The 27,456-nt window shown below is 35.6% G+C and overlaps 3 protein-coding genes across 3 annotated transcripts; all 3 read right to left on the minus strand.

Annotated features, from left to right (window-relative positions):
- Positions 1–3,936: 3,936 nt before the first annotated feature.
- LOC134376591 (olfactory receptor 5M10) lies at positions 3,937–4,884 on the minus strand. Its single transcript, XM_063095081.1, has one exon. It carries the CDS (start codon positions 4,882–4,884, stop codon positions 3,937–3,939), a length of 948 nt encoding a protein of 315 aa, XP_062951151.1.
- Positions 4,885–17,002: 12,118 nt separating this feature from the next.
- LOC134376592 (olfactory receptor 5AP2-like) lies at positions 17,003–17,947 on the minus strand. The gene has a single exon (XM_063095082.1). The coding sequence runs from the start codon at positions 17,939–17,941 to the stop codon at positions 17,003–17,005; it is 939 nt and encodes a 312-aa protein (XP_062951152.1). The 5' UTR covers positions 17,942–17,947.
- Positions 17,948–25,015: 7,068 nt separating this feature from the next.
- LOC134377027 (olfactory receptor 5AP2) lies at positions 25,016–25,954 on the minus strand. Its single transcript, XM_063095632.1, has one exon. It carries the CDS (start codon positions 25,946–25,948, stop codon positions 25,016–25,018), a length of 933 nt encoding a protein of 310 aa, XP_062951702.1. The 5' UTR covers positions 25,949–25,954.
- Between the last annotated feature and the right edge of the window lie 1,502 nt (positions 25,955–27,456).

The following is a 27,456-nucleotide window of genomic DNA, read 5'->3' on the forward strand; positions in this document are numbered from 1 at the left end:
ATGATGGATAAGTGGGATTCATCCCAGGAATTCAAGGATGATTCAACATATTCAAGTCAATAAATATGATATACCACGTCAGGACAAAATGCATACAATTATCTCAATAGATACAGAAAAAGCATTTGACAAATTCAACATCTCTTCATGATAAAACCTCTCAGCAAATTAGGTATAGAAAGAAATTATCTCAACACAGTAAAAGTCATATATGACAAACACACCACCAATATCATACTGAATGAAGAAAAACTAAAAGCATTTTCCTTAAGAACATGAAAAATACAAAGATTCCTATCCTCTCCACTCCTATTTAACAGAGTATTGGAAGTTCTTGACAGAGTAATTAGTCAAGAGAAAGAAATAAAGGGCATCCAGATTGGAAAATACAAAGTCAATCTGTCCATGTTTGCAGATGACATGATGCTATATACAGAAAAACCTAAAGACTCTTTCAAAAATCTCTTAGAGCTGATAAATGATTTCAGTAAAGATGCAGTACACAAAATCGACATGCAAAAATCAGCAGCTCTTTTATAGTCAAATAACAAACTAGCAGGAAAAGAAATCAAGAATTCAAGCCCATTTACAATAGTTACCAAAATAAGAAAAGACCTAGGAATCAATTTAACCAAGGAGGTGAAAGAACTTTACAATGAGAACTACAATCATTGCTAAACAAAATTAAAGAGGATGCAAAAAGATGGAAGACATTCCATGCTTTTAGATTGAACAATTAGCAAGAACAATTAGTTTAGAACAACTGAGCAAGCTTAAAAATATTCAAAATATTCAATTCAGCAATTTGATTTCTAGGAGTGTATTTTAAATGAACAGTCAGAAAAATATGTCTAAAGAGATATCAGTCAATCATAAAAAAATAGCATTCATCGATATGATGGAATAATGGTTTGCAAGCTAATCTAAGCGGAATAAAATACTCCAAAATTCTGAGTCAGCTCTCTTTATGTAGGAGCTTACAAGTATATTTTGCTTTTACTCCAATATAATTCACTATTTTTTAATTTGCCTTTCTGTAACCGGTATGTGCAGTTGGACTTCTGTATCCACAGGTTCAACCCATCACGGATTGAAAACAGAGTATTGGTGGGATGTGGATCTTGCAAATACGGATGGTTGACTTTTCTTATTCCTGGGTTCCCCAGGACTGACGGCAGGATTTGAGCATCTGTGGATCTGGTTTCTGTGGAAGATACTGGAACTAATCCCCTACAAATACTGAGGGGCAACTGTATTATTTTTGTAATTAAGGTCAAGTATCATTTCATTAGTAAGTATTAAACTACATAAAAAAAGGTGTTCATTGCAAACATTTAATCTGTGTGAAAATACAAACATTAGACTATCAAATGAAAGTCAATGTTCTAATTTGTGCGCAGCATATGGTTCCACTTTTGTTTTATGAATTACAATAACTTGTAAGTATTTAAATTTATTGAAAACAAATATAATAAAATAAAAACAAGTTATCATTGGTTTTGGGCATATCACTGATAGAATTACTTCTTCATACCTCTCTGTATTTCTAGTTATTTATAAATGAACATGTGTACTTTTATAATCTGAAAAATACATTAATCAATGAAGTCTATATAGGCCTGCCATATATCAAAATTCCCTGCTTTTTCATGGGACAGTAAAATTCTATTTATAATTCACACAGATTATCATGTTAACCTAAACTGTCAGAGAAAATAAACATTAGCGATTGCTAGGACACATGTGATCACTATTATTTCATCCATATCAGTAACCTCAGCAGTTCATCATCGCCAATATTCTGTCCAGCAGTGTCGAGGAGTGTGTTAGGAATCCGATAGCCACTGGAGTGTGAATTGAAAAGTGATAGCATCTGGAATTAAGGGATTTTCATTTATGCCACTTAGTGGCTGCACTAGTGACTTGGGCAAGTCATTAAGTGTTTCTGTACCTAAGACCCCAATGTTGTAAATGGAGATAAAAATTCTTTCACTGCTTCGTTTGTGAAGATTAAAATAAACAGCTACATAAAAGTGAGCAGTAACCCATGGTTAAGTGTCACTTATAATTATTTATAATTATTTTCAAGGGCACTGACATATATTATCCTACTTCTAAAGATTTCTGAGGTAGCTTTCACCCAAAGAGTTACATAGTATAAACATAAATCACAAATAAAACTAAATAAATAGAATAGAAATACAGAGAGACTACAAATAGGTCTACCTTTTAGACTAAAAAGGTGCCAAGATTGAGCTTAAATTTGGTGCTGCAAACCACAGTGGTTCTCAGGACTAGAAAATAAAAGCCTACATTTAATTAGGCAAAATATAGAGTACTTTTGCACTTATTCTATAAGACATCTTTTAAATACAGTTATAAATCAGGGTATTAGGCTATTCTGATTGCTAGGAATGAAACACAACCTTTTGCTACAGAATAAGGGAAGCTTATTAGATAATAGAATACCCCTAGAATAAATGATGCTGGTCTTCAGAGAGGAAGTGGGAGCAGGGGCTGCACCAGTCAGGACTCTGTCACTTACTTCTGGGCTCCCGTGCTTCGCCACTGCCTCTGTAGAGCACCTTCTCCCGTTGTCCCACGATCACAGCCAAAACCAAGCAACTATGTAAACACACAAATGGTTCAGAAATTTAAATAATATATTCTTGAAACCCAGAAATTGTCTTTTCTCTCAGTTACTACTTCTGAAACTAAATTTTGGTAGAACCAGCCTGATTCCATCAACTGAAACTCAAGACCGGAGCAGAATTTTACAAAAACTACAGATCTGGGTAGATATTCAAGAAAGTAATTTAAACATTTTCAGTAAGCACAGTAGTTGAGTTCATATGAGCATTTCCTATAGTGGTGTTAGTAAAAATCATAGTGCACACTATTAACATATCAAACATCTAAGGCAATTTAATGAGGACTAAACATGTATATTTCAATATGCAGCCATCTGGTTCACTAGTAATGCATGTATTAAGGTAAATAAAGTACGTATCTCTTTATATGGCCTTCTCTACTGTTTATTTTTCACAGTAGAATTTTTCATAACTACTGAAACAGCCTTATCTAAAATATATTGACCCACAGACAGCTTTACGAACTCAGGTAAACACTGTGTTTTCTCCTCCAGTGTATAGATACACATCCACTCTGTGTGCTGCTTCTGGGTATTCCTGGGTGTGCATAAGAAAACTGATAAACCTTACTGACTCCTAATAAGTTTTTCCTATCAGAACTACTGCACTGAAAAATATATTTGGAATGACATTATATTATACTGATGATTGAACTGAATCTGTACTCTTAGAAGTTCATAAGCAGGTGTTGACAGTTTATCTTCAAAATTGAGGAACAGAACAAGTATCACTGAATGCACAAAAATTTCTCAACATGTCTATGATATGGGTTTGGGGAAAATCTAAACCTTTTGGTGATGCCTATATTTAAATTTTCCACAGGGTGACTCCAGTGATGCATTGGGTATCAGAATGATTGTTCCATACCAAACTTTAGAGTAGAATTATTTCATCATCTAAAAAAAGTATATTCCTCCTGTTTTGAAACTTAGTGTAGCTCTGTGGACCACAATATTGAGAAAAGATAAATTTCCAGTGTTCCAATTAGGATAAGTTATTTGTAATATTTACCATCAAATAAGTAAAGATGAGGTTATTATATGGAAGAATTGAATAGCAATTAATTTATATTCAGAGTTTCTTTGCAAAAGATTTTTTCATTTCAATATTATAGTTCTTATTAAAACAATTGGTCTTTACAGTATACATTTTGAGAAGAAATTAGCTAAAGTGATCATTGAGAGTTTATGATGATAAACAAATCATGACTACAGAGTAATAGTTTTATCCCTTTCAGAGATTCAGTATGTTATCAGACACATAGTGATTACAAATGAACAGATGCCTAACATGCAATTTTATAAAATAAATTTCCCCTAATCATTTGTTGCAAGGCATGAATCACGTCTTTATTCCTTAGGCTATAGATCAACGGGTTGAGCATTGGGCTTAAAAAAGTATAAAAAACTGCAATTACTTTGGACTCCTCTAAAGATTTCTCAGAGGGAGGCCTTAAGTACATGCAGAAGAGGGTTCCATAAAACACGGTGACTGTTGTCAGGTGGGAACCACATGTGGAAAAGGCTTTGCACCTGCCTTCAGCAGAACGAATCCTCATAATAGTTGCAAAAATGAAAAGGTAGGACAGAAGAATGATGAAGAGAGAGCTTGAGAGAGTAAAGCCAGCAACTGTGAACATTGCCATCTTTTTGACATAGGTGTCAGAGCAGGCCAGCATTATAAGAGGAGGATCCGCGCAGTAGAAATGGTTGATGTCAAGGGAGCCGCAGAAGGATAAGTGGAACGTCAGCAGTGACTGAGAGAGTCCATTAAAGAAGCCGAACACGTAGGGGACAGTGACTAGAGAGACACACATGCTCCTGGACATCCTGGAACTGTAATGTAAAGGGCTGCAGATGGCTACATAGCGATCCAGTGCCATTGACGCCAGGAGATAAATCTCAGTGATCACCAGGGCAATGAAGAGAAGACACTGTGTGAAGCATCCAGCATAGGAGATGGTCTTCTGTTCTGACAGGAAATTGTTCGGCATATTTGGAGTAACACTGGAGGAGTAGCAAATGTCTACAAAGGAGAGGTGGCCAAGGAAGAAATACATGGGTGTCTGCAGGTGGGAATTGGTCCTGATCAGCACGATCATGCACAGATTCCCTGCCAGTGTGATTAGGTAGATGGCCAGAAACACCCCAAAGAGAACCTTCTGTAGCACTGGGTCCTCTGTGAGTCCTGAGAGAGTGAATTTCATCACCACAGAGTGGTTTTGGGAGGTCATTTTCTTATTCCCTGAAAAGTGAAAATGACAAAGAATGTGAGCAGTTTTGTCTAATCCAGATTCTGCATATATTCTATCCATTTTATCATTCACTCCTTTATCTATTCATCTATGGGACAGGTACTCTTCTCTTTTCAATAGATGCATCATAATTTGTATATAAGGTTTTCACCCTGTATCTCTGAACTTTCTCTATCTTTCTTTTTTATATATCTCAAACACACCTACACACACCCTCTCTTTCTCACACTTTGCCTCTTTTATCTCTGACACTTGCATCCTTATAGAAATAAATATATACTTGTATTTTTATGTGCATTCATACATTTATATTTATCTTTTTAGGTATCTCCACACTTAGCATTTTTTTCAAACTTTCTAAATAAAAAAAGGCAAAAGTAAGAAAATAAGAAATGACATCAACGTGTCATTTCCAACATTTAAATGAACAGTTGAAAGAGGTCAGATATCCAAGGCCTCCATATCCTATTGTTTCAGGTCCAAAACAGAAGGTGCACATTCAGTACAGCATTTCCACTTAAACCCCATATTTTCAGAGAACATTGAGTTTGTGAATTCTATCTCATATATTGTTAAAAAGATACAAAATCAAGAATTATACTTTCTGCTTTGTAGATTTATCCACCCATTTATTCATGTATACTGCAAAACTTGATGGGGTTTTTGTTTTTTTTTTTTTCTTTTCTTTTCTAGGTTATGGAGTTACAGCAGTGAATAAATTCCCCATCCTCAAATAGCACACATTGTAGAGTAGTGGGAACATAGATCAAACATATAAACATATACTATATTGTCAGATAAAAGCAAGTACTGTGAAGAAAAATGATGGTAGGATGCCTTTAGAAGGCCAGAGGAGAACTTTCTGAGAAGGTGGCATTTGAAAGTTAAATAAATGATGGAAGTATCTGGAAGAGAGTGTGTGTTTTTTGTTCCTATTTTTTGTATGTGTGTGCCATTAGCCCACTCATGAAAATATTTGTTTGGGAAAGCAGGAATCATGTTTAAATGTGCAAACATATATCTAAAGCTACTCTTTCAGTTCTTTGTGTTAATATATGATTGTAAAAATTACTCCTCCAGAATTGCACCCTAAGGCCATTGTTTATTTGTCTTACATATACATCATAAATGCTTGCTTATAGTGTTGAATTATTTAGAAAATCAATGAAATATTAACATATAAATAGAAAAGTCCCATACAATTGATGATTTTTCTCACATCAATGGGATACTAATCATACAGATACAAGATGCATTTTCAGTGAACAAATTAGAAAATGACCTACCTGTAAAGGCTGACTCATCATATTTTGTAAATACAAATGGGGGAAGATTTATAATGTATTTCTTAGGTATACTCCCTAGAGTGGAATAAAAAATTCTAAAGAACTAATTAAAACCTTCTTTGTTCCTCAAGGACATAAATTTATTTTGATGCTTTAAGGAGCCTGATTCTCCTTTGAGGCCAAAATCCCTACTTACAAAGCTTGGCACATATGTGCAGAAGACTTTAGCAGAGATAGAAAAATTAGCCATCCCTTTCAACAATAAGGAAGGAGGATAATATGGGTAGACAAAAGAATTCCCATTAAAAGTCTTCAGTTTTTTTCTATAAACACTTTGGAGAGATAATCTAATGAGAGTAAGGGATAGGAAGGTGTGGTAAATGAAAGACTTGAGAAGAGGAAAGGTTTAAAATTGTGTGGCGAGCACAAGTGTGACATAATAAATGTAAGGAAGTGGAAGTATTGGTGAGGGCCAAAGCGACCTACAGATGCAATGTGATCCCCACCAAAATACCAACTACATTCTTCACAAAAATAGAAAAAAAAACAATCCTGACATTCATATGGAACAACAAAAGACCCTGAATAGCCAAAGCTATCCTGAGCAAAAATTAATAAATAAATAACACTGGAGGCATAACACTACCTGACTTCAAATTATACTACAAAGCTTTAGTAACCAAAACAGCATGGAACTGGCATAAAAATTTACATTTGGACCAATTAAGCAGAATGGAGAACCCAGAAACCATCTCACAGACTTGCAGTCAACTGATATTTGACAAAGGAAACAAGAACATCCACTGGGGAAAAGACTGCCTCTTCAATAAATCATGCTGGGAAAATCGGATACCCATATGCAGAAGAATGAAACTAGATCTGCACTTCTCACCATATACCAAAATAAACTCAAAATGGATTAAAGACTTAAGTATAAGATCTGAAACGGTAAAACCTCTAAGGGAACAGATAGAAGAAACACTTAAAGAAGTAGGACTAGGAAAGACTTTATGAATAAGAGCCCCAAAAGCACAAGCAGCAAAAGAAAAAATACGTAAATGGAATTGCATCAAACAAAAGGCTTCTTCACAGCAAAGGAAACAATCAATAAAATGAAAGGACAACCTACAGAATGGGAGAAATTATTTGTAAACTATACATCTGACAAGGGATTAATATCCAGAGTAAACAAAGAACACAAGTAACTACACAGTAAAAAAATAAATAAATAAATAAAAATAAGTAACCCAATTTTAAAAAGGAAAAAGGATCTGAATAGACATTTTTCAAAGACTCACAAATGGCTGAAAGGCACTTAGAAAAGATACTCAACATCTCTAATCATTAGAGAAATGTAAATTAAAACCACACTGAGATATAATCCCACCCCAGTTAGTCTGGCTATAATCAAAAAGACTAAGAACAAAAGCTGGTGAGGATGTGGAGAGAAAGGGACACTCCTACACTGTTGGTGGGACTATAAATTAGTACAACCACTATGGAAAACAGTACAGTGATTTCTCAAACAACTGCAGATACATCTACCATACAATCTAGCAATCCTGCTTCTAGGTATATACACAAAGGAATGGAAATCATCATGATGAAGGGATACCTGCCCTCCCATGTTCATCACAGCTCTATTTACAATAGCTGAGATATGGAACCAAACTAAATATCCATCAATGGATGACTGCATAAGGAAAATGTGGAATATATACACTGTGGAATACTACTCAGTCATAAGAATGGAATTCTGCCATTTGTGGCAACATGGATGACCTTGAAGACAAATATGTTAAGTGAAATAAGCCAAGCACAGAAGGAAAAATATTGCATGTCTCCATTCATAACTGGGAGCTAAGAGAGAAAGTAGGAAGGAAAGAAGCACCACAGTGGTGTCTTGGACTTGCCAGAGAGAGCAGACCTAGGGTTGCTGAGGGCAGGCAGGGGTAGGAGGAGGATGGTGGCTGGGGAATAATTGAGTGGGGAACACTGGGAATAATTGCAATTTGTGGTAATGAGCATTCTGATAATATTAATATGATCATCACACCTTTGGCACAGGTGATTATGGTCAGCTTTGACCCCCATGAATATGCATAATCAATTTAAAAAAACTGTTGCATCGGTGATTAAGTTTGAACATGAATTTAGAAGGATGTATATATTCTAACCACATCAGTGGGTTCGATATGGTATTGGAAGGACTAGTGTCATGGATTGATTGAATTGTGTCCCCCAAATTTCATATATTAGAAGCTTAACCCCCATTGTAACTGTTGAGGATGGAAAGTCCTATAATGATAATTGAAAGGTGGGGCCTTGAAGAGGTGATTAAATTATAGGAACATGCCTTAGTGAATGGATTAAAAATGGTGGCCATGGGTGTAGTTTGGAGGCCTTTAAAGGACAGTGAATGAGGAGGTTTCTCTCTCTCTCTCTCTCTCTCTCCCTCCCTCCCTCTCTGCTCTCTCTCTCTCTCTCTCTCTCTCTCTCTCTCTCCCTCCCTCCCTCTCTGCTCTCTGCTCTCTCTGCCTCTACCATCTTGCAATGTAAGACCCCTGGGTCACCAGAGGGACTTTGGAATTCCCAGCCTCAGGAACTGTAAGCAAATAAGTCTCATTTTCCTATAACACCCTGTTCCAGGTACTTTGTTAAAAGCCACAGAAATGGACTAATACAACTAGCCTATGTAATAAAGTCATATTAATTGAAAAGAAAGAAATAAAATTGTGTTAGTCATGGGTGGCATAGTAGTTTACATAGAATCTATTTTTTAAAACATGCAAAGAAATTAAGTGTATATTTTTAAACATCTCATGATTACAAGGTCAATATACAAAATTGTGTAAAAACAACACACGATTGGAAATAAAAATTTTAAAATACCATTTAAAATAACATCAAAATCAAAAACTACTTAGACATAAAATATAATAAAAAGTTTGCAGAAAATACATACTGAAAACCACAAAACTGCAGAAAAAAATTTAACAAGATTAAGATAGTAGAAAGTTGTATCTCATTTGTGGATTGGAATGTACAATATTGTCAAGGTATCAATTCTTCTTAAACTAATCACTAGTTTCAATGCAAGTCCCATCAAAATTTCTACAGGTTTATATTTTTAGAAATTGATGATCTTGTTCTAAAGTATGTGCATATTGTTATAAAAATACTTAGATTAGCCAAAACCATTTTGAAAGAGAAGAAAAAAACATTTGATAATTTCTACTACCTAAATGTAAGAGTTACTACAAAATTATATTACTAAAAATAACATAGGGGTATTAGTATACCAAATATATTAATGGTTACAGAATAGAGTCCAGAAATGTATTCACTCATATAAATAGACAATAGATTTCTGAAAACACGATACAAAGGTATTTTAATGGGAATGCTGTTGGTTCAATTGTGTAACTGCATAGAGAAATTTAATTTCAACTCCTTTATAACAGAAAACCCAAGATTCCAAAACTAATTAGATGGTAATCATAGGCCTAAATATAAATGCTAAATCTACAAGTTCTCATTCACAAATAGGAATAAATATTTCCAGGACTTTGAGGGAAGCAATAAGTTTTCTGTAAAGACAGAAAAAAGCATTAATTGTAAAATAAAAATTTCTGTAATCCCATTTTAAAATATGCACTTTTTCAAATAATGTTAAGATAATAAAAGATAAGCCACAGACTAGGAAGAATATTCACATTATGTAATTCTGACAAAGGATTTGTATTCAAAATTTATAAAGACCCCTACAATTGACTGATAAAAATATAGACAGCCCTAATTTTTTTATTAGCACAATCAAAATGAGATTTGTTTTTTATTGGTTACGAATATTCATTGGGTACAATGCTGATTGTCACCCCTTGTGCCCAAGACGTGAAGGCCAGATCCATACTGGCAGCATACTCATTACCACAAATTGCAATTATATCCCATATCCCCCACCCAATTATCTCTGACCTCCCTCTCCATCCCCCTTTCCCCCACTCCCCTCTGTATCCCTAGATATGCTCTCTCTCTGCAAGTCCAACACACCACTGTGGTCTTTCCTTCCTTCATTCTTTCTCTCTTAGCTCCCACTTATGAGTGGGTACACATGGTATTTATTCCCCTGTACTTTGCTTGTTTCATTAAACATAAGTTTCTCCAAGCTTATCCATGCTGTTACAAATGGGAGAATTTCATTCTTCTTTATGGTGGAGTAGTATTCCATGATGTATATGTACCACAGTTTCCTTATCCAATTATCCATCAATGGACATTTAGGTTGGTTCCATGCCTTGGCTACTGTAAACAGAACTGCAATGAAAATGGGAATGCAGGTACCCCTTTGACATGATGATTTCCATTCCTTTGGGTATATCCTCAGAAGTGGGATTGGGATTGCTGGACTTACTAATTTTAAGTAAGTAAATTCACTTGCACAAATTTGATTTAAATGTATATTTTGCTGTCCTCAGTATAAGCAGACCAAATTATTCACTGAATGTTTAATTCTGAGGCAATGATTTAAAAAAGAAAAAGTGGAAAGTAGAGGCACAATATTATCAGGGCTCTTTATGTCAACAGGTCAAAACCTTAAACACTGAAGACAAAGGTGTTCCTGAAACCCATTCTTCACCTAGGAAATTTTTATAAAACAACTGGTTCAATTAGAATATCCCGAAAGCTAACTAGTTTATCTCTTTTCTCTTCTTTGTTAAGGAAGTTTGCATTAATAAAAAAAGAAAGAAAGAAGAAGAAAAAAAAAGAAAGAAAAAAAAGAAAGATGAGGAAGAAAAGAAAGGGAAATTGCTAGACGGAGATTTTTAAGTAGCAAATAGAGGTGATCAAGGCAAACACTTATGGTCTTTCTCTGTGGAGATAGGATCCCCAGAAGACTTTACCCGAGATGATGGGAAAATCGTTTGCCTAAATCCTACCTATCACACAGATTATATATTTCTTGACAATCAGGTACACTTCATGATCATGTAATAAGTAAAAGTGATGTTTATATGTTCGTTAGGCAGTATTACAAAAGCAGAAAGGAGAAAACACATGAAGGCTTCACGTCTAGGAACCATAAAAAATCCACATAAGCAAGAGCTGCTTTTCAAGGTTTTAGCCTAAAAGTCATGTCTTGTCATGCCTTATGACCTGATTTTTTCCTGATCTTCCACGACATAAGGAGGATCTGTCTGCTAGTTTAATCCAAATATTTGTGTGTAACTATTATTTGCATACTAAAATGCTTCTGAATTCTGGGTTTTATTTTTGAATATATTAGAATAAGTAGGCAATCAGTAGGTTTAGTAAAACAAAATATAGTGACTATTATACTTCTCATAGGGGAAGTATGCTGACCATTTCACTATGTGAAAAGCAATCTCAAATGAATCACTTTCAATAAAATATTACGTATTTGTGCACCTAATGTGTGAAATACAGTGGCCATACTTGTATTTTTGTGTCATCAGAATTCTATGCACTGTGACAGGCATTGTTGCAGATACGTTTGAGAAAAGGATCCTGCAAATTGCATCATTTTGAGAAACACCTAATTCATCTACTAATAGTTAACAGTAATTTTAACATTCTTTTTGGGATCTAAATAGCATAAAACATCACTTTTTAGATTAAGAGTTTGTTGATGAAAGGAACTGTGGCTGGCAAGGAATGTAATTTTACTGAATAAATGAATAGTGAACCATCATAGTTACTGTGAGCAAGATTTCTTCTGGTAATTCATGACCCCACCCCTACCACCAGCATACACATACATACACAAATACACACATATCATATACACATATAAATATTCTAGATATCTTAGCCATTTCAGGCAATAGGAGTCCTTTCTAAAAAGAAGCAGACTTGCATATAACGTAAGTGTCCTGAAAGTATGTAAAGACCAGACATCATTGGACATGTCTGTGGAAGAGAACAGACTAATACATATTATGAGAATGGAAATGACAAGTCAGGAGGCAGAACAAGAAGGCTGATTATGCCTGGTGCACCTTCTTCCCACAAAAAAAAAAAAAAAAAAAAAGGCCACAACAACGAACAGACAGTGAAATATTGACAGAAGCATCTGTGGGAGAGGATAGGAGTGCAGCAGGAGATTGATGAGATCCCTATGGCAGCATAGAGAAGGGAGAAAAACAAAGGCTGTATTAATCAGGGTTCTCCAGAGAGACCGAATCAATAGGATATGTTACAAATATGTGAGAGGGGATTTATTAGGGGAATGAGTTCATACAACTGTGAAGAGAAGTCCCATAATTGGCCATCTGCAAACTGGATGCAGGAATTGTCTCTCAGTCTAAGTCCGAAGGCCTCAAAACCAGGGAAGCCAATGGTGTCTTTGGTGTAAGTTCTGGAACCCCAAAGCTGAAGTGTCTTGAGCTCTGATGTCCACAGACAGGAGAGAAGAGTGTATCCCATCCTGACACCAACAAATATAGAGCCTCGCCTTTTTTCTCCATTTTTTGTTCTCTCTGGGCCCCCAATGAATTACATGGTTCCAGCCCATATTAAGGGCAGATCATTCCCACCAAGTCCACTCAGACTCCCATGCTAATATCATCTGGAAACACCTTCATGGACAAACCTAAAAGGATAGCTTTACCGGGTTTCTCAGCATTCCTTAATCTAATCAAGTTGACACCCAGAATTAACCATCACAAAGGCCATTTTACGAAACTTATTCTATGAGGCCAGTGTCACCCTGATAACAAAATCACACCAAGACACATAAAAAAAGAAAAGTTGAAGCCAATACTCTTGAGGCACATAGATGCAAAAATTCTCAACAAAATTTTAGCAAACACTATTCAACAGCACATCAAAAAGACTGTACACCAAGATCAAGTGGGATTCATCCCAGGGTTAAAAGGATGGTTTAACATACACAATAAATCAATAAATGTGATATACCACAATGACAAAATGAATGACAAAAGCCATATGATCATCTCAATAAATGCAGAAAAAGCATGTAACAAAATTCAACATCCATTCATGATAAAGACTCTCAACAAATTAGTCATAGAAGGAAAGGATCTCAACAGAATAAAAGAAATATACGAAAAACCTGCAGTTAACATCATTTTTAATGGGGGAAAGCTGAAAGCTTTTGCTTTAGGAACAGGAAAAAGATAAGGATGCCCACTTTCACAACTCCTACGTAACACAGTATCTGAAAATCTAAGCAGAGCAATTAGGCAAGGGAAAGAAATAAAGTGATGTACAGATTCAATACAATCCCCATCAAAATATCAATGGCATCCTTCACAGAAATAGAAAAAACAATCTTCACATTCATATGGAACAACTAAGGACCCCTAATAGCCAGAGCAATCCTGAGCAAAAACATAAAATAAAATAAAGCTGGAGGAATTATATTACCTGACTACCTGACTTCAAAATATACTACAAAGCTATAATGTAAAAACAACATGGTACTGGCAGACACATATACCAATGGAAAAGAACAGAGAATCCAGAAAGAAATCCACATACCTACAGTCAACTGATTTTTAACAAAGGAACCAAGAACATACATTGGTGAAAGGACAGTCTCTTCAGTAAATGGTGCTGGTTAAGTTGGAGATCCATATTCAAAAGAATGAAACTAGACCTCTATCTCACCATATACTAAAATCAACTCAAAATGAATTAAAGACTTAAATGTAAGACCCGAAACAATAAAATTTCTAGAAGAAAACAAAGGGGAAACACTTCAGGACATAGGATTGAGCAAAGGTTTTATGAATAAAACCTCAAAAGCACAGGCAACCAAAGTAAAAATAAACAAATGGGATTATATGAAACTAAAAAGTTTCTGCACAGCCAAGGAAACAACCAACAGAGTGAAGACACAACCTGCTGAATGGGAGAAAATATTTGCAAACTATATATTTGACAAGAGATTAATATCCAGAACATACAAGGAACTCAAACAACTCAATAGTAAAAAAACAAATCATGCAATTTAAAAAACGGGCAAAGGAGTTGAATAGACATTTCTCAAAGAAGACGCACAAATTGCCAACAGGTATATGAAAGATTGCTCAACATCACTAATCATCAAAGAAATGCAAATCAAAACCACAATGAGACATCATTTCTCCCCAGCTAGGATGGCTATTATCAAACAGACAGAACATGCTGGAAAGAATGTGCAGAAAGGGGAACACTTACACATTGTTGGTGGGAATGTAAATTAGTATGGACATTATGGAAAACAGTATGGAGGTTTCTCAAACAACTACAGATAGAACTATTACACAATCCAGCAATCACACTACTGCTCTATATCCAAAAGAAAGGAAATCAACAAGTTGAAGGGATACCTGCACTCCCATGTTTGTAGCAGCCCCATTCACAATAGCCGTGGTTTGGAACCAAACTAAATGTCCATCAACAGATGATTGGTTAAATAAAATGTACATATAGCCGATGGAATACTAATACTACTCAGCCATAAAAAAGAAAAAAATGAAATTGTGCCATTCACAACAATATGGATGAGCTTGGAAAAAATTACATTAAGTGAAATAAACCAGAAATAGAAATACCACATGTTCTCACTCATATGTGGAAACCAAAATTTTATCTTACAAAAGTAGAGAATAGAAAAGTGCTTATTAGAAACTGGTAGGGGGGAAGGAGATAGGATGAGGAGATGGTAATCAGTGGATACTAAATTGTAGAAAGATAGGAATAATATTATCTAGTGTTGTATAGCAATACAGGGAAAGTACAGTCAACGACATATTACTGCATAACTGAGTAGTTAATTGAGAGGGTTTTGAATGTTTCCAACACAAAGAGGTAACAAATGTTTGAAGGGATGGATATGCTAAATACTCTGATGTGATTATTGCACTTTGTAGAAATGTAATCAAATATTACTTTGTACTCCATAAATATATACAATTATCATGGGTCAATTATGAAAAAATAAAGAAAAAAGAATAAATAGGGAGTAGAATAGTGGTTACCAGAGACAGGGAAGGAGAGGAGGGACAGGGTGGATGAGGAGAGTTTGGTTAATGGGTACAAATTTACAAAGTTACAGTCAGATGGGGAGAATGAACCCTGGTGCTGTAGGGTGACTATAGCTAGTAAAATTGCATATTTCAGGATACCTAGAAAAGAGGATCTCATAACCACAAAGAAATTATAAATGTTTAGGTAACAGATATGCTAATTATTCTGATTTGATCATTATACAATATACGCATGTATTGAAACAACAAAGTATACCCCATAAAAATGTACAATTATTTTTTTTAAAGGAGTGGAAATGAGAAAGAGAGAGAGAGAGCCAGTCCTGGTTATACTGAGACTAAGTCCTAATTCCAGGCCTATGTTTGTTTGAATTAACTTAAGCTTTCACTGATAGCCTACTATGAAGGCATAAATTGTATACGAATAGATTTCATTTCTCACAGAGGTCTCAGACTATTTTAGGATACATTGCACTATATCATTGTGACTAGTTTCTGTGGCTGAGTTGATTACAGTTACAGTATCAACAGAATCACAGGAATGGCTATGGGAAACTGTCTTTTTTTTTTTTTTGAAGGACAAGAGAGGTAATATTTGTGCTATGTCGTGAAATATAAAGGTTTTTCCAGAAAAAGAATGGTGAGATGGGCAAAACCATCTCTTGAACAAGAAAATTATGTATACTTTTAATATACAATTCCTGAAAAGCAGTATAAATGAGGATACAGTTACAACGTTTTGGTTCAATCTCTCACCAAAAATAATAAGCTGTAACTGAAAGCAAAATTATTTTTTAGCCACTTTTAAGTGGCTATTTCTCTATTTGGGTGACAATTTGTCTTTTGATGAAAGGCATATACTAGGATTATACAAACTATATTTTATCCAATTCCCACCAGTCGAAGACACACATTGTTCTCATGTCTGTGGTCACTATCTGTAAAAAATTCCAGCCCTAATGGGAAGATGTTACAGTTAAAATATTAGTCAAATCAACTGAGCTTTGAATACATCCAAATCAAACTGCAACTGGCAATAAAATAGATATGTGTGGTTATTTACCAAGGCATAGAGAAAGAATGCTCATCTTGCCTTAGTTATTTAAGACTAAACTGCTAATCCATGCAAACATCAAAAAACTTGACACTTTAGATTAGAGAATTATGCAGAATACATCTTTGCTAACCCCAGAAACTTCCATCCCATAACCCTGGGAGTTCTTACTCTGTGGCTTTTCCTTTTATTTATTCTGTAGTTTGTTCCCCATTATTCCCTTAGCAATCTAAATTTCTTGGCTAGGTTAGGAGCACTTGACTTCAGCAATTCTCTCAGGATTTAATTCTAATATTTCTCTCTGGTTTGATAGGGGCAAGACAGTCTCCAAGTCTCGTTTTGTTCCTGGACATATTCTGGCTCAGCTTACTCCTTTATCACCTATCCTCTGGCAGTTCAATCACCATCTAATCGGGAGCCATCACACATGGAAGGAGATGGAATTATTCCTTTTCCACTCAGTCTTCCTCTGTCTCAGCCACTTTTTCTTAATTGGGTTTTATACCTAAGAACGAAGTGTTGAAATGTGATATTTGGTTAACTTTTAGCATTTGGGTTCAGTAGAATAAGTAGGATTTATACAGAATGATCATAGTCTCCATGATGCTTCGAACATTTGGTTCAACTTTATTATAACAAAAAAGCCTCATGACAGAATGAAATGGAGCGAGGGGAAATGGAGGTGGATTTGGTCATTTCTAAATTCCTTTAGACTCCTGAAATCCCGTGGTTTGATGATTCTAAGTAGAGAAGTAAAAGGAGGTTGTTTTAAAAATTTTACCCAGGGAAGATTTGACCTCCTTGTTTCTTAGACTATAGATGAGAGGATTTAACATTGGGATCACCACTGTGTAAAACACAGATACCACTTTGTCTTGGTCCATTGAGTAGCTGGAGCTAGGGCGCAGATACATGAACAGGATTGTCCCAAAGAAGATGGTAACCACCATCAAGTGGGAAGCACAGGTGGAAAAGGCTTTGTGCCTCCCTTCTGAAGAATGGATTTTCAAGATGGCAGCAAGGATGTAGAGATAGGAAATGAGAATCATCAGGAGACAGCTCAGTTCATTAAAACTGGCAAAAATAAAAATGACAATCTCATTGACATGAGTGTTAGAACAGGAGAGTTTCAGGAGGGGTAGAATGTCACAAAAAAAGTGATTGATGATGTTTGAGTAGCAGAAAGATAGGCAAAAGGTGAGGCCAGTGTGAATGGCAGCATTTATAAAGCCTGCCAAATATGTGGTCAGAACCAGGAGGACATTGAGATGGGGGGACATCCTGACTGTGTAAAGGAGAGGCTTGCAGATGGCCACATAACGATCATAGGCCATCACAGCCAATAGAAAGCCCTCGGTGCCGGCAAAGGAACCAAAAAAGAAGAATTGAGTGGCACATTCATTAAATGAAATGACTGGGTTCTCCATCCAGAAATTTACTAGCATATTAGGGGCAATAACAGAAGAATAACAGAAGTCAACAAGAGACAAGTTACTGAGGAAAAAGTACATTGGAGTGTGGAGACGTGAGTCGATTCTGATTAATAGGATCATGCCAAGATTTCCAACAACAGTGATCATATAGACAATTAGGAAAGCCACAAAAAGAAGGCACTGTAGTTCTGGGTGATCCCGGAATCCCAGGAGAATAAACTCAGTCACTGTTGTGTGGTTTTTCATATCTTTGTCTCCGAATAGATGATTAATTTACTGGGATAAAAAAGAAACCAAAATAGACATGTTAGTCTGCTTGACTATCGTAACCATTGCATTATCTATATGTATCCACCTATCTATATGGATGCCATAACATTATGCTGTAAATCTCAAATATACACAATTAATTTTATTTTACAAAAAAAGAAAAAAAACAAAAAACAAAAACAAAAAAACAACGAAATAAATTATACAAAAAGTTACCAGAAAATCAAATGGTTCATTCTCTGTTGTAACATTACTTCTAAGATGTTCTAAGAACATGTGCATTACAACTCATTATTTTCTTATTGAAGAAGAAAAGATTCCTTAAGTAAGCTCAGTACTCTATTTTATTTAAAAATAACTATGTGTATGGGTGTGTGTGAGACCTTTGAGGACTGACTCCTATTTGTCTTTATCCTACTCTACCTCCCAATTTTTCTCTCTTCTTCCTTTGGTCCTACTGTTTTAACCAGCAGCCCCCCAGTGATTAAATATACTGACAGTTAAATAAACTTGCTGTATCAAATTCTGCATTTCTCATTTTCTACTCTAGCCTACTCTAGTCACGCTTTCTTTCCATCACTCCGTAGAAACTGCTGTTATCATTTGTCACTAATCTTTATGTTGCTAAATCCATTGGTGAATTCTGAGGCCTTATCTTTATTGATCTGTCAATAGCATTTGACATCGTTGATTGCTTATTACTTCCTTGAAAGACGTTTTTCTCTAGTCTTCCAGGACATCAGTTTCCCTGAGCTTTCCACCTACCACATGGGTTCCTCCTTCTCATTCTTTTCTTTTTTCTCTTCTTCTGATTCTATATGTTGGAGAAACTCAGAGATCTTTTTTCATCTTCTTCTTTTTTCTATTTACACTCTGCCTTGGTGATCTTATTCTGTTTTATGGTTTTAAATACCATCTATATACTTATCATCCCTGAATTTATATCTTCAACCCTGACCCCTTTTCCAAACTCCAGAATTGTCATTCAGCTGCTTACATCTCCACATGGATATTAAACAGCAACTCATTACCAAAGCTGAATTCCTGGTGACCTCACCTAGCTTGCTCCACACATAGCATTCCCATCTCAAATCAATGACAACTATATACCTTCACTTGCTCAGATGAAGTTAAATAGATGAATAAATATCAGACAAATTGTTGTCTCTTCTCTTGCTCACATACTCCACAACGAATCCATAAGACAATTCTGTTGGCTCTACCTTAAAAAGGCCTAAGCCAGCTACCTCCTACCACTGCCATTACTACCACCAAGTCCCAAGACAGCATCATCTTTTCACTTAGATTACTGCAATAGTCTTTTTAACTAATCCTCCTATCTCTAAAATCATCTATAACCATTCCTCTTTCAAAAATTTGCAGCCATTCTTTAAGTCTCCTATAAATGCACATATATATATGCACACAAACACACATTATGTATGTAATAAATGCATAAATTGACATAAATGAAATTATATTCTATATGATATGTGAGATCCTGTGTGTGCAGTGTATATAGGAACATTTATATGCAAGTGAAGCCACTTGTTTAGCTTTTGTAACTCTGCTTTCCTACCATGTGTACATAATGTAGATTCATATTCAGAGAAATATATGGTGCCCCATATGCCAGGTATTGCAAAAGGACACTGGATTCATCATCTGTCATGGACATATGGTTTCACAACAAACTGAATGAAGATAGAATTTTTGTAAAAGTATGGATTAAACTCAGAGAAGTTGACTTGTTCAATGTCATAGAGCAAGCACAAGTAAACTACAAGATGAGGGCTAAAAACAATCATCAGTTTCTTAATTTGTACATGTAATGGCATAAAATCATTTTATTGAATACCCTTCAGAGAATATTAAATATGTCAGGTGTTTTGGTATTCTTTATAAACAGAATTAATTGAAATTCCCTGTTTTTCACACACACATTTATGTATATATACATTTATCCATGTGTGTACATATATGGATATGTCAAATATTCTATAAAAGTTTTCACTACTTTCCAGTGATCTGAAATATCTCTCTTCTAAAAACATCCAGGTGCATAGTTTAGTGGGTAACATTAAATTCATTGCTTCAGACATACTCAAATTGAGATGTTTAGTCTTAATTTCTTGAATGTTTTTTAAGTCCTCTTTCATCTGAAAACCTTAAGATAAATTAAATAATCTTACCTTTTGTCTTTAAGAAATATTCACTGAAAGTAGTGATGCTTATTAGTTTTCTTTTGTTTTTATTTATTGGTTTTTGTAGGGATACAAGTTTTCTGTTTCTAACAGTCAGCTTTACAGCTTTTAAAAATTTTGCAAGTGACTTTAAAAAATCAACTATGGCAGAATTCATACATGGTCAATTAATTCAACAATGTGTAGAATGTGATGCTTCTGAATCCAAGGCAGAGGATCAGCCTTATTAAGGCTGTGATCATTCTCTTGAGATTTAGTCTCTGCAGAACACAAAAAGATCTAAAGTTTGAAATATGCTAATCCACATTAAATCATGCTTTTATTTCTCACTGAGGTAATTGAACTTCATTCCCCCAGTGAACAAACCATTTATACCCAGGAGAGTAACTTAGGAATTTAGAGAAAAACAAAAAATATCTCATTATCCTGAGGTTCCATTGAGCATAGCATTGAATTGAATGATACAGCACTGACCAGACCCTGCCTCCAAATTCCAAGCTTTCAGTTAAAATACTATTCCTACTCATTCCTATTATAAAATGGCTTGTACTTCATTCATTAACTTATTTATGTTTCTCTTTATAATTTTATTAGCCATATTTCATTTTTTTATTTATTTATTTTTAGCATATTTATTTATTTATTATGAATATTCATGAGATACAAAGCTGATTGTCACCCTCCCGTGCCTATGATGTAAGTGCTAGATTCATACTGGCATCATATTCACTACCACAAATTGCATTGTATTTATGTTTTATGAATCAGATACTATCCTCGGTACTGGCAGAATAGAAAACAAAATCAGTCTTGTCCATTCCTTCATGCACCTTGCAGTCTGGAGTTGGGGGAGACAAGTGTTACAGGGTGATATGAAAAAGTTAAGGCCTTATGTGGTCTTGCTCTCTTCTCAACACCTCTCTGATCACAGTTCTTTCCAACCTTTAGTTTTCTCACTCTGGTCCACATATATTTGTCTTCTCACTATTTCTTTAACAAACCAGGCCATCCTGTCTCACGGCCCTTGCGTTTACTGTGTGTATGCCTAAAAGGCTCTTCCACAAGCATTCATATGGTATTATCCCTATTCAGGCCTTGCTCAAATTTTATTTCCACAGAGCACTCTTCTGTGACTCCAATACTCTCTCTTCAATTGCCTGCTTTATTTTTCTTTAAAGCACCACTCATATCCATGTCAAATGCATGCACAAATGCATAGTCATGTGCACACACACATGCACGCATGCATAACACATTTGATATAGACAGTAAAATCTTCCTCAGTTAAATATTTGTATAATTTTGATGAGATAAGAAATTTTGTTTTCTTATTTGCTATATCTTCAGTACATGTCACACACTAGTTTTTTAAAAACTAGTTTGTGAATGAATTATGAGTGAAGATTTAAAAGGTGCCAATTTTCTTGCTCTGAGCACAAACTAAAGAAATACAATAGAAATCATCAGATGAGTGGACACAGAAACTGTGGTATATCTACACAATGGAATACTAGTCTGCTATAAAAAAGAATGAAATACTGCCATTTGCAATGGCATGGATGGACCTAGAGAGAATTATATTAAGTGAAACGAGTCAGGCACAGAAAGAGAAATATCACATTTTCTCACTTATTTGTAGGAGCTAAAAATAAATAAATAAATACATAAATAAATGGGGTAGGGAGGGAAGAAAATGCAACAATTACAATTCCTTGAAGTTGATATGACAAGCGAACAGATATGAGATTGTTGGGAGGGAAGGGAGAGAGGCAGGAGGAAGGGAGGTTTCATTAATGGGCCACAATAATCAACCATATTGTGTATTCACAAAATAAAATTAAATTTAAAAAAATTCAATTTGTAACTTAACATGGAGAAGAATTTTTAAGCCTAGTGACATATCACCATGATTCTAAGGGACAGTCCTTACTGGTAGTATTTTAAAGATGTCTGAGTATAACTAAGTAGGAAAAACTAATTTCTTAATTCTTTCATGTGCCTTATGTCTCTAAATGCAAGTTTGTTAATTTAATTCATGAGTGTGAAACTTATGTGAGAGGTCAGGGCTAGAGATATAGATTTGGAAATTATTGAGGAGTTCTTAAATCACCTAAGAATTGGGTACAAGTGGAGAACCAAATATTAAGAATTAAGAATTTTGCTCTATGATTTAGAGACTAGCAAGAGAAGGAGGGAGTACCATGAAAGCTAACTGAAAAGAAGTAGGCACGAAGCAAAAGGAAAAACAGAAAAGTGAGGTATTATATAATAATAGAAGGAGGTGTATCAAGGTCATTGGGGGAATTAGTTGTGGCAAATCCTCCTGAGACATCAAGTAAATGTAAGACAGAAATATGATTGCTGGACACAGTAATGTTGAAGTGTTGTGAATCCTGGACAAGATTAGGTTCAATAGAGAAGTGTTTTGCAGAAAAACAATGGGAGCATCTTATTGAGTAAATGGGATATGAGGAAGCAGGAACAATAAGTAGAGTTAGTTCTTTTGAAAAGATTCATTGTAAAAAGGAGCAGAGAAATAAGTTGATAACTGGATGGGACTGTCAGTTGAGGAAATTATTAAGAAGAGTGATACTAGACAGTGTCTGTAAGCAAATGAGGATATTAAAAAAGAGTTAGTGATACTAATGCTTGAGGACAGTAGAGATATAATTTCAGAAATAAAGTCCATGGAAATCTCCAAAGATGTGAAAGAGCTGGTCTTAGGTAAAAGCAGAGACACATTATCATTTATGAGAGGAGGGAAGCAAGAGTATATATGTACAAAGATTTATTTAATTTTATTTTTAATTGACACATAATAATTGTACTTATTTATTGGTTATAGAGTAATATTTTGATACATGTATACACTGTGTGGTGATCAAATCAGGCTAATTAGAATCTGCACCACTGCAATCATTTATCATTTCTTTGTGATGAGGACATTTTATCTCCTCTCTTCTAGCCATTTGAAAATATACAATAAATGGTTATTAATTATAGGTGCCTACAACTACTTATTGAATACTAGAACTTATTCTTCCTATCTAGCTGTAGTTCTGTATCAGTTAACCAACCTTTCCCTATCCTCCCTCTCCACTTCCCTTCCCCGTCTCTTGTAGCCACAATTCTCATTTATAAAGATTTAAACATAGTAAGATGGGGGGTGATTATATCTTATTGTTTATGTTTGGGAAGATTAAGTATGAGGAATGATCAGCAACAGAGAGTAGAGTGCTTAGGGGTTTACTCTAATTGCTCAAAGCAGCTTAAGTGGACACAGCAAAGAAACGATTAAGTTCAACTAAGTTGGTATTTAGCCCAGATGAGTAGAATGGAGGGAAAGTGTAGCCACGGGATTGAGGATGATCAACAGTGAGTCACTTTATGATGGACGATGGGATCTCAGCCGTGCAATGAATAAAATGTGAACACAAGAGTAGCGATGAATAATGATACAGTGTCAGCAATGAATAAAATGTGAACATAAGAGTAGTGATGAATAACGACACAGGGTCACTTTCCTTAGACTGGTGAGTACGAAGAAGTTAAAGGATGAATAGTAGAGTAGATAAACTAGAATAAAAGGAAAAGTGGAGAAGATTGCAAGTCATGACACAGTTCAGGGTGTCTTTGAGATAAATCTTTCTTAACCGTTGCACGTGAAAGTAATGGAGAAACGATAGGACAGTTCAAGGTGGTCAGGATGAGGTAACTCCTTTGTGGTCTCTCACTAATTTTTCAGGGAGGCAGTGGCCTCAGTTGGTGCATGCAAAACACACGCTTTCCCTCAAGGTCTGCAGCAGGTGGTGGGATGAAAAGAAACAGAGACTAGACATTTGCCTGATCATTACCAAATCAGTACTTAGACCTCCTTCAACATGCCATCTCATCATGTCCTTATTCCAACATTGGTAGTGCCCCACCCCATGACAACAAGCAATAGATAATTTCATTTGACAAATGGTTATTGAAAACTATATAAAACCTTGTGAGGAGCAGAGATACGAAGTTAAAGTACATTGACTACTACCATCAAAATATTCCAAGTAAAACCAAAGTCAGGAAAATATTTCTCCATTTTTTCTGTGGGTCCCAAGATATTATGATACCTGATCAGACTCCTTCACGTATCTTATTTGGTACTCTTGACATCCATGCCAGTGGAGTAGTGTAATTTTTTACTGTGGATTCTGTGGCACACCACCCAGATTCACTTCTCAGGGTTGAAGTATTTATTTCTCCAGCTTCCTGCTGTAGAGGCAGCTGACAGTTGACAGCTGACTCCCACTCTTGGAATTTCCCCTGCTGAAAGGAATTGCTTTGCCCAAGATTGTGGCTAACCCACATCCAAAACTGGCCATTCATCCTTTTTTCAAAATTTGGGTCATGTCTTCTTAGCTCCAGAGCTCCATGTTGGATTGCGTGAATCCTCTGCTGCAACTTCATTCCAATTTGACTTTTTCTGCCCAATTCTGCTTTTTTCACAATACAGGTATTGTTCCTGAGAATGCTCACAAATGTCTTGTACACAAATGGCTGCCACCAGTGTATTAATAGTAAAACTGAGATAGTATATATAATAAAAAGCTACATATTGAAATTTAAACTTAAACCGGGTAAGCCAAACACAAGTGCTCTGATACTTTATCAGACACCACTTTCATCCACTGTTTTGATTCATTAGATGTTCCCACATTACACATATTTAAGATATTAGGACATTAGGAAATACACTTCAATTTATATCATCTTTAACACAGAGAAAAAGCTTAAGCAATCAGATAATATAATTAATATGAAAATATACTTTCTTCCATGTGACAAGATAATGGGTCACATAGCTTTACAGTATGTGCTTCTGTAAGATCTTCTTTAGGGCCTCTTTCACATCCTTGTTCTTCAAACTGTAGATGAGGGGGTTTAGCATGGGAATCACAACTGTATAAAAGACAGAGACAATCTTGTCCTGCTCCATTGAGTAGCTAGATGAAGGGCGCAAGTACATGAAGAGAATTGTCCCAAAGAATATGGTGACAGCTGTGAGGTGGGAGGCACAGGTGGAGAAGGCTTTGTGCCTGCCCTCTAAGGAAGGCATCTTCAAGATGGCAATGAGGATACACAGGTAGGAAAGGAGAATAATCATAACACAGCTGATGACATTAAAACTGGAGGAAGCCATGATCACAATGCCATTGATGTGAGTATCAGAGCAAGAGAGTTTGAGCAGGGGTGGTGTGTCACAGTAGAAATGATTGATCCTATTAGAGCTGCAAAAGGATAACCTGAAAGTCATCCCTGTGTGTATGGCTGCATTCCCAAAGCCTGCTAGGAATGAGGTAGCTACTAGCAAGAAACAAATTTTCCCAGACATGAGAACTGGGTAGAGCAGTGGGTTCCAAATGGCTGCATAGCGGTCATATGCCATCATGGCCAACAAGAAGCATTCAGTCCCCAGGAAGGAGCCAAAGAAGTAGAACTGGGCAGCACATCCACTGAAAGAAATGGCCTTATTGTCAGTCATGAGATTCACCAACATCTTAGGAGTGACAGAAGAAGAGTAAGAGGCATCAACAAAGGAGAGGCTGCTGAGAAAGAAGTACATGGGGGTATGGAGACAGGGATCCATCTTAATCAATATGATCATCCCCAAATTTCCCAGCATGGTTGCCATGTAGATTGATAAAAACAATGCAAAGAGGACACCTTGTAAATCTGGATTGTCCGAGAGGATAGATTCTGTCACTTCTGTTTGATTTCTGCCTTGGGCCTGTGTCATGTATGTGATCACTTGAGCTGCAGTAAGAGAGAAGTTGGAACATAGCATTTAGCCAGATGAATACATGATAGAGCTATAAATATATTTTTCTGACACATAAATTCTAACACTAACAAAAGAGTAAAAATTGAAAAGCATCATAAAAAGTGTGTTAGCTTTGAGGTCAAGTCAAAAACTTATATCTGAGTGCTAGGTATGCCACCTACTAATGACCTTGGGGCAAGTGCTTTAGTATCCGTTAACTACAATTGCTTCTGGCATCAACTGTTTATTGAATAATTGCAAGAATGTGTTCTTAGCATGCAATTGTCTTTATTATTTATAATAATAAATATATTTGTAATGATAAATAAATTAATTCATGTTTTAGCATACAAATTCTGGGGAAGAAAACAACGAATTCAAGTCACTGACTATTTTACCTCAGTACTAGTGAAATGAATGAAAAATATTAAACATTAACAAACATAATCAACAGTGCCAAAGAAAGAAAACAGTTGAATCTCCCTGCTAGGAGGGTGGGGATGGGGTTTTAAAAATATATGGTCAAGGAAACAAATAGAGGACATTACATGCATCCAGTGTGGTTCAAACCCCACCCCAATTTCCCAGAATCATCATCTACAGAGGAAAAAAGGGTCGGTTAAATATAAAGAATTTTCAATAATTCACCCCAATATTTAAAGAATTAGATTGTAAGAATGAGTAGACATCCCTGATGAAAATGACTGAACTAGCCAAGACAATGGAAACCCCTAACACTCAGATTCGCAGGGTCACAAGAGAACCAGAAAACAGCAGAAGTCACACACGGAATTTTCCAGCCACCATACTGAATTGAGAAAATAATTCAACACCAAACAATCTAAATGTAAATAATATTCATCCCTTGCAAGATACAATGAAGTCAAATGTAGGACAAAAAGAAAAAAGAAAAGAAAAGAAAGAAAACCCAGAATAGACTCCAGGCAGACTAGGTCTTCCAAATAAAAGTTTAGACACCAGAAAAAGTAAAATATTTTCTACTTCCATTCAAATCTCCGAACCCCTTTCATGACCTCAGATTATTGAACAGTAGATCAAACTGTACTAGGGTAGCCATAGAAGTATAGCTCAGAAGGTAAGAGAAAGTGCTAAATCTTTTATCACTCACAGAAGGAAGTTTTTTGATACTGTTTCAAATTAAACCATGGAGCCAAAGTTACAAAATACCTTGGCTAACATTGTAGATAAAGAATCTTGTGAGCAGAGCTAAAGGAAAGAGTGGGCAGGAGGGGGTTCCCTTCTCACAGACAGTGCCATACACAGAAACACCTGTGTGTGCTCAGCTCCACCTGGTTTTCATTGCAATCAAATACATGATAAATGTATTAGGGGCCCAATATCCTAGCCAATAATAAAACCTGAATTTTGATAAAGTTCCATAACACTTTCAAGTCACTGCACCAGTAACTTTTATGATCCTCACCACAAATCAGTGAAAGAGATAAGCAGGTAATACCCGAAGG

Source organism: Cynocephalus volans, chromosome 4, assembly GCF_027409185.1.
Source record: "Cynocephalus volans isolate mCynVol1 chromosome 4, mCynVol1.pri, whole genome shotgun sequence".
Lineage (NCBI taxonomy): Eukaryota > Metazoa > Chordata > Mammalia > Dermoptera > Cynocephalidae > Cynocephalus > Cynocephalus volans.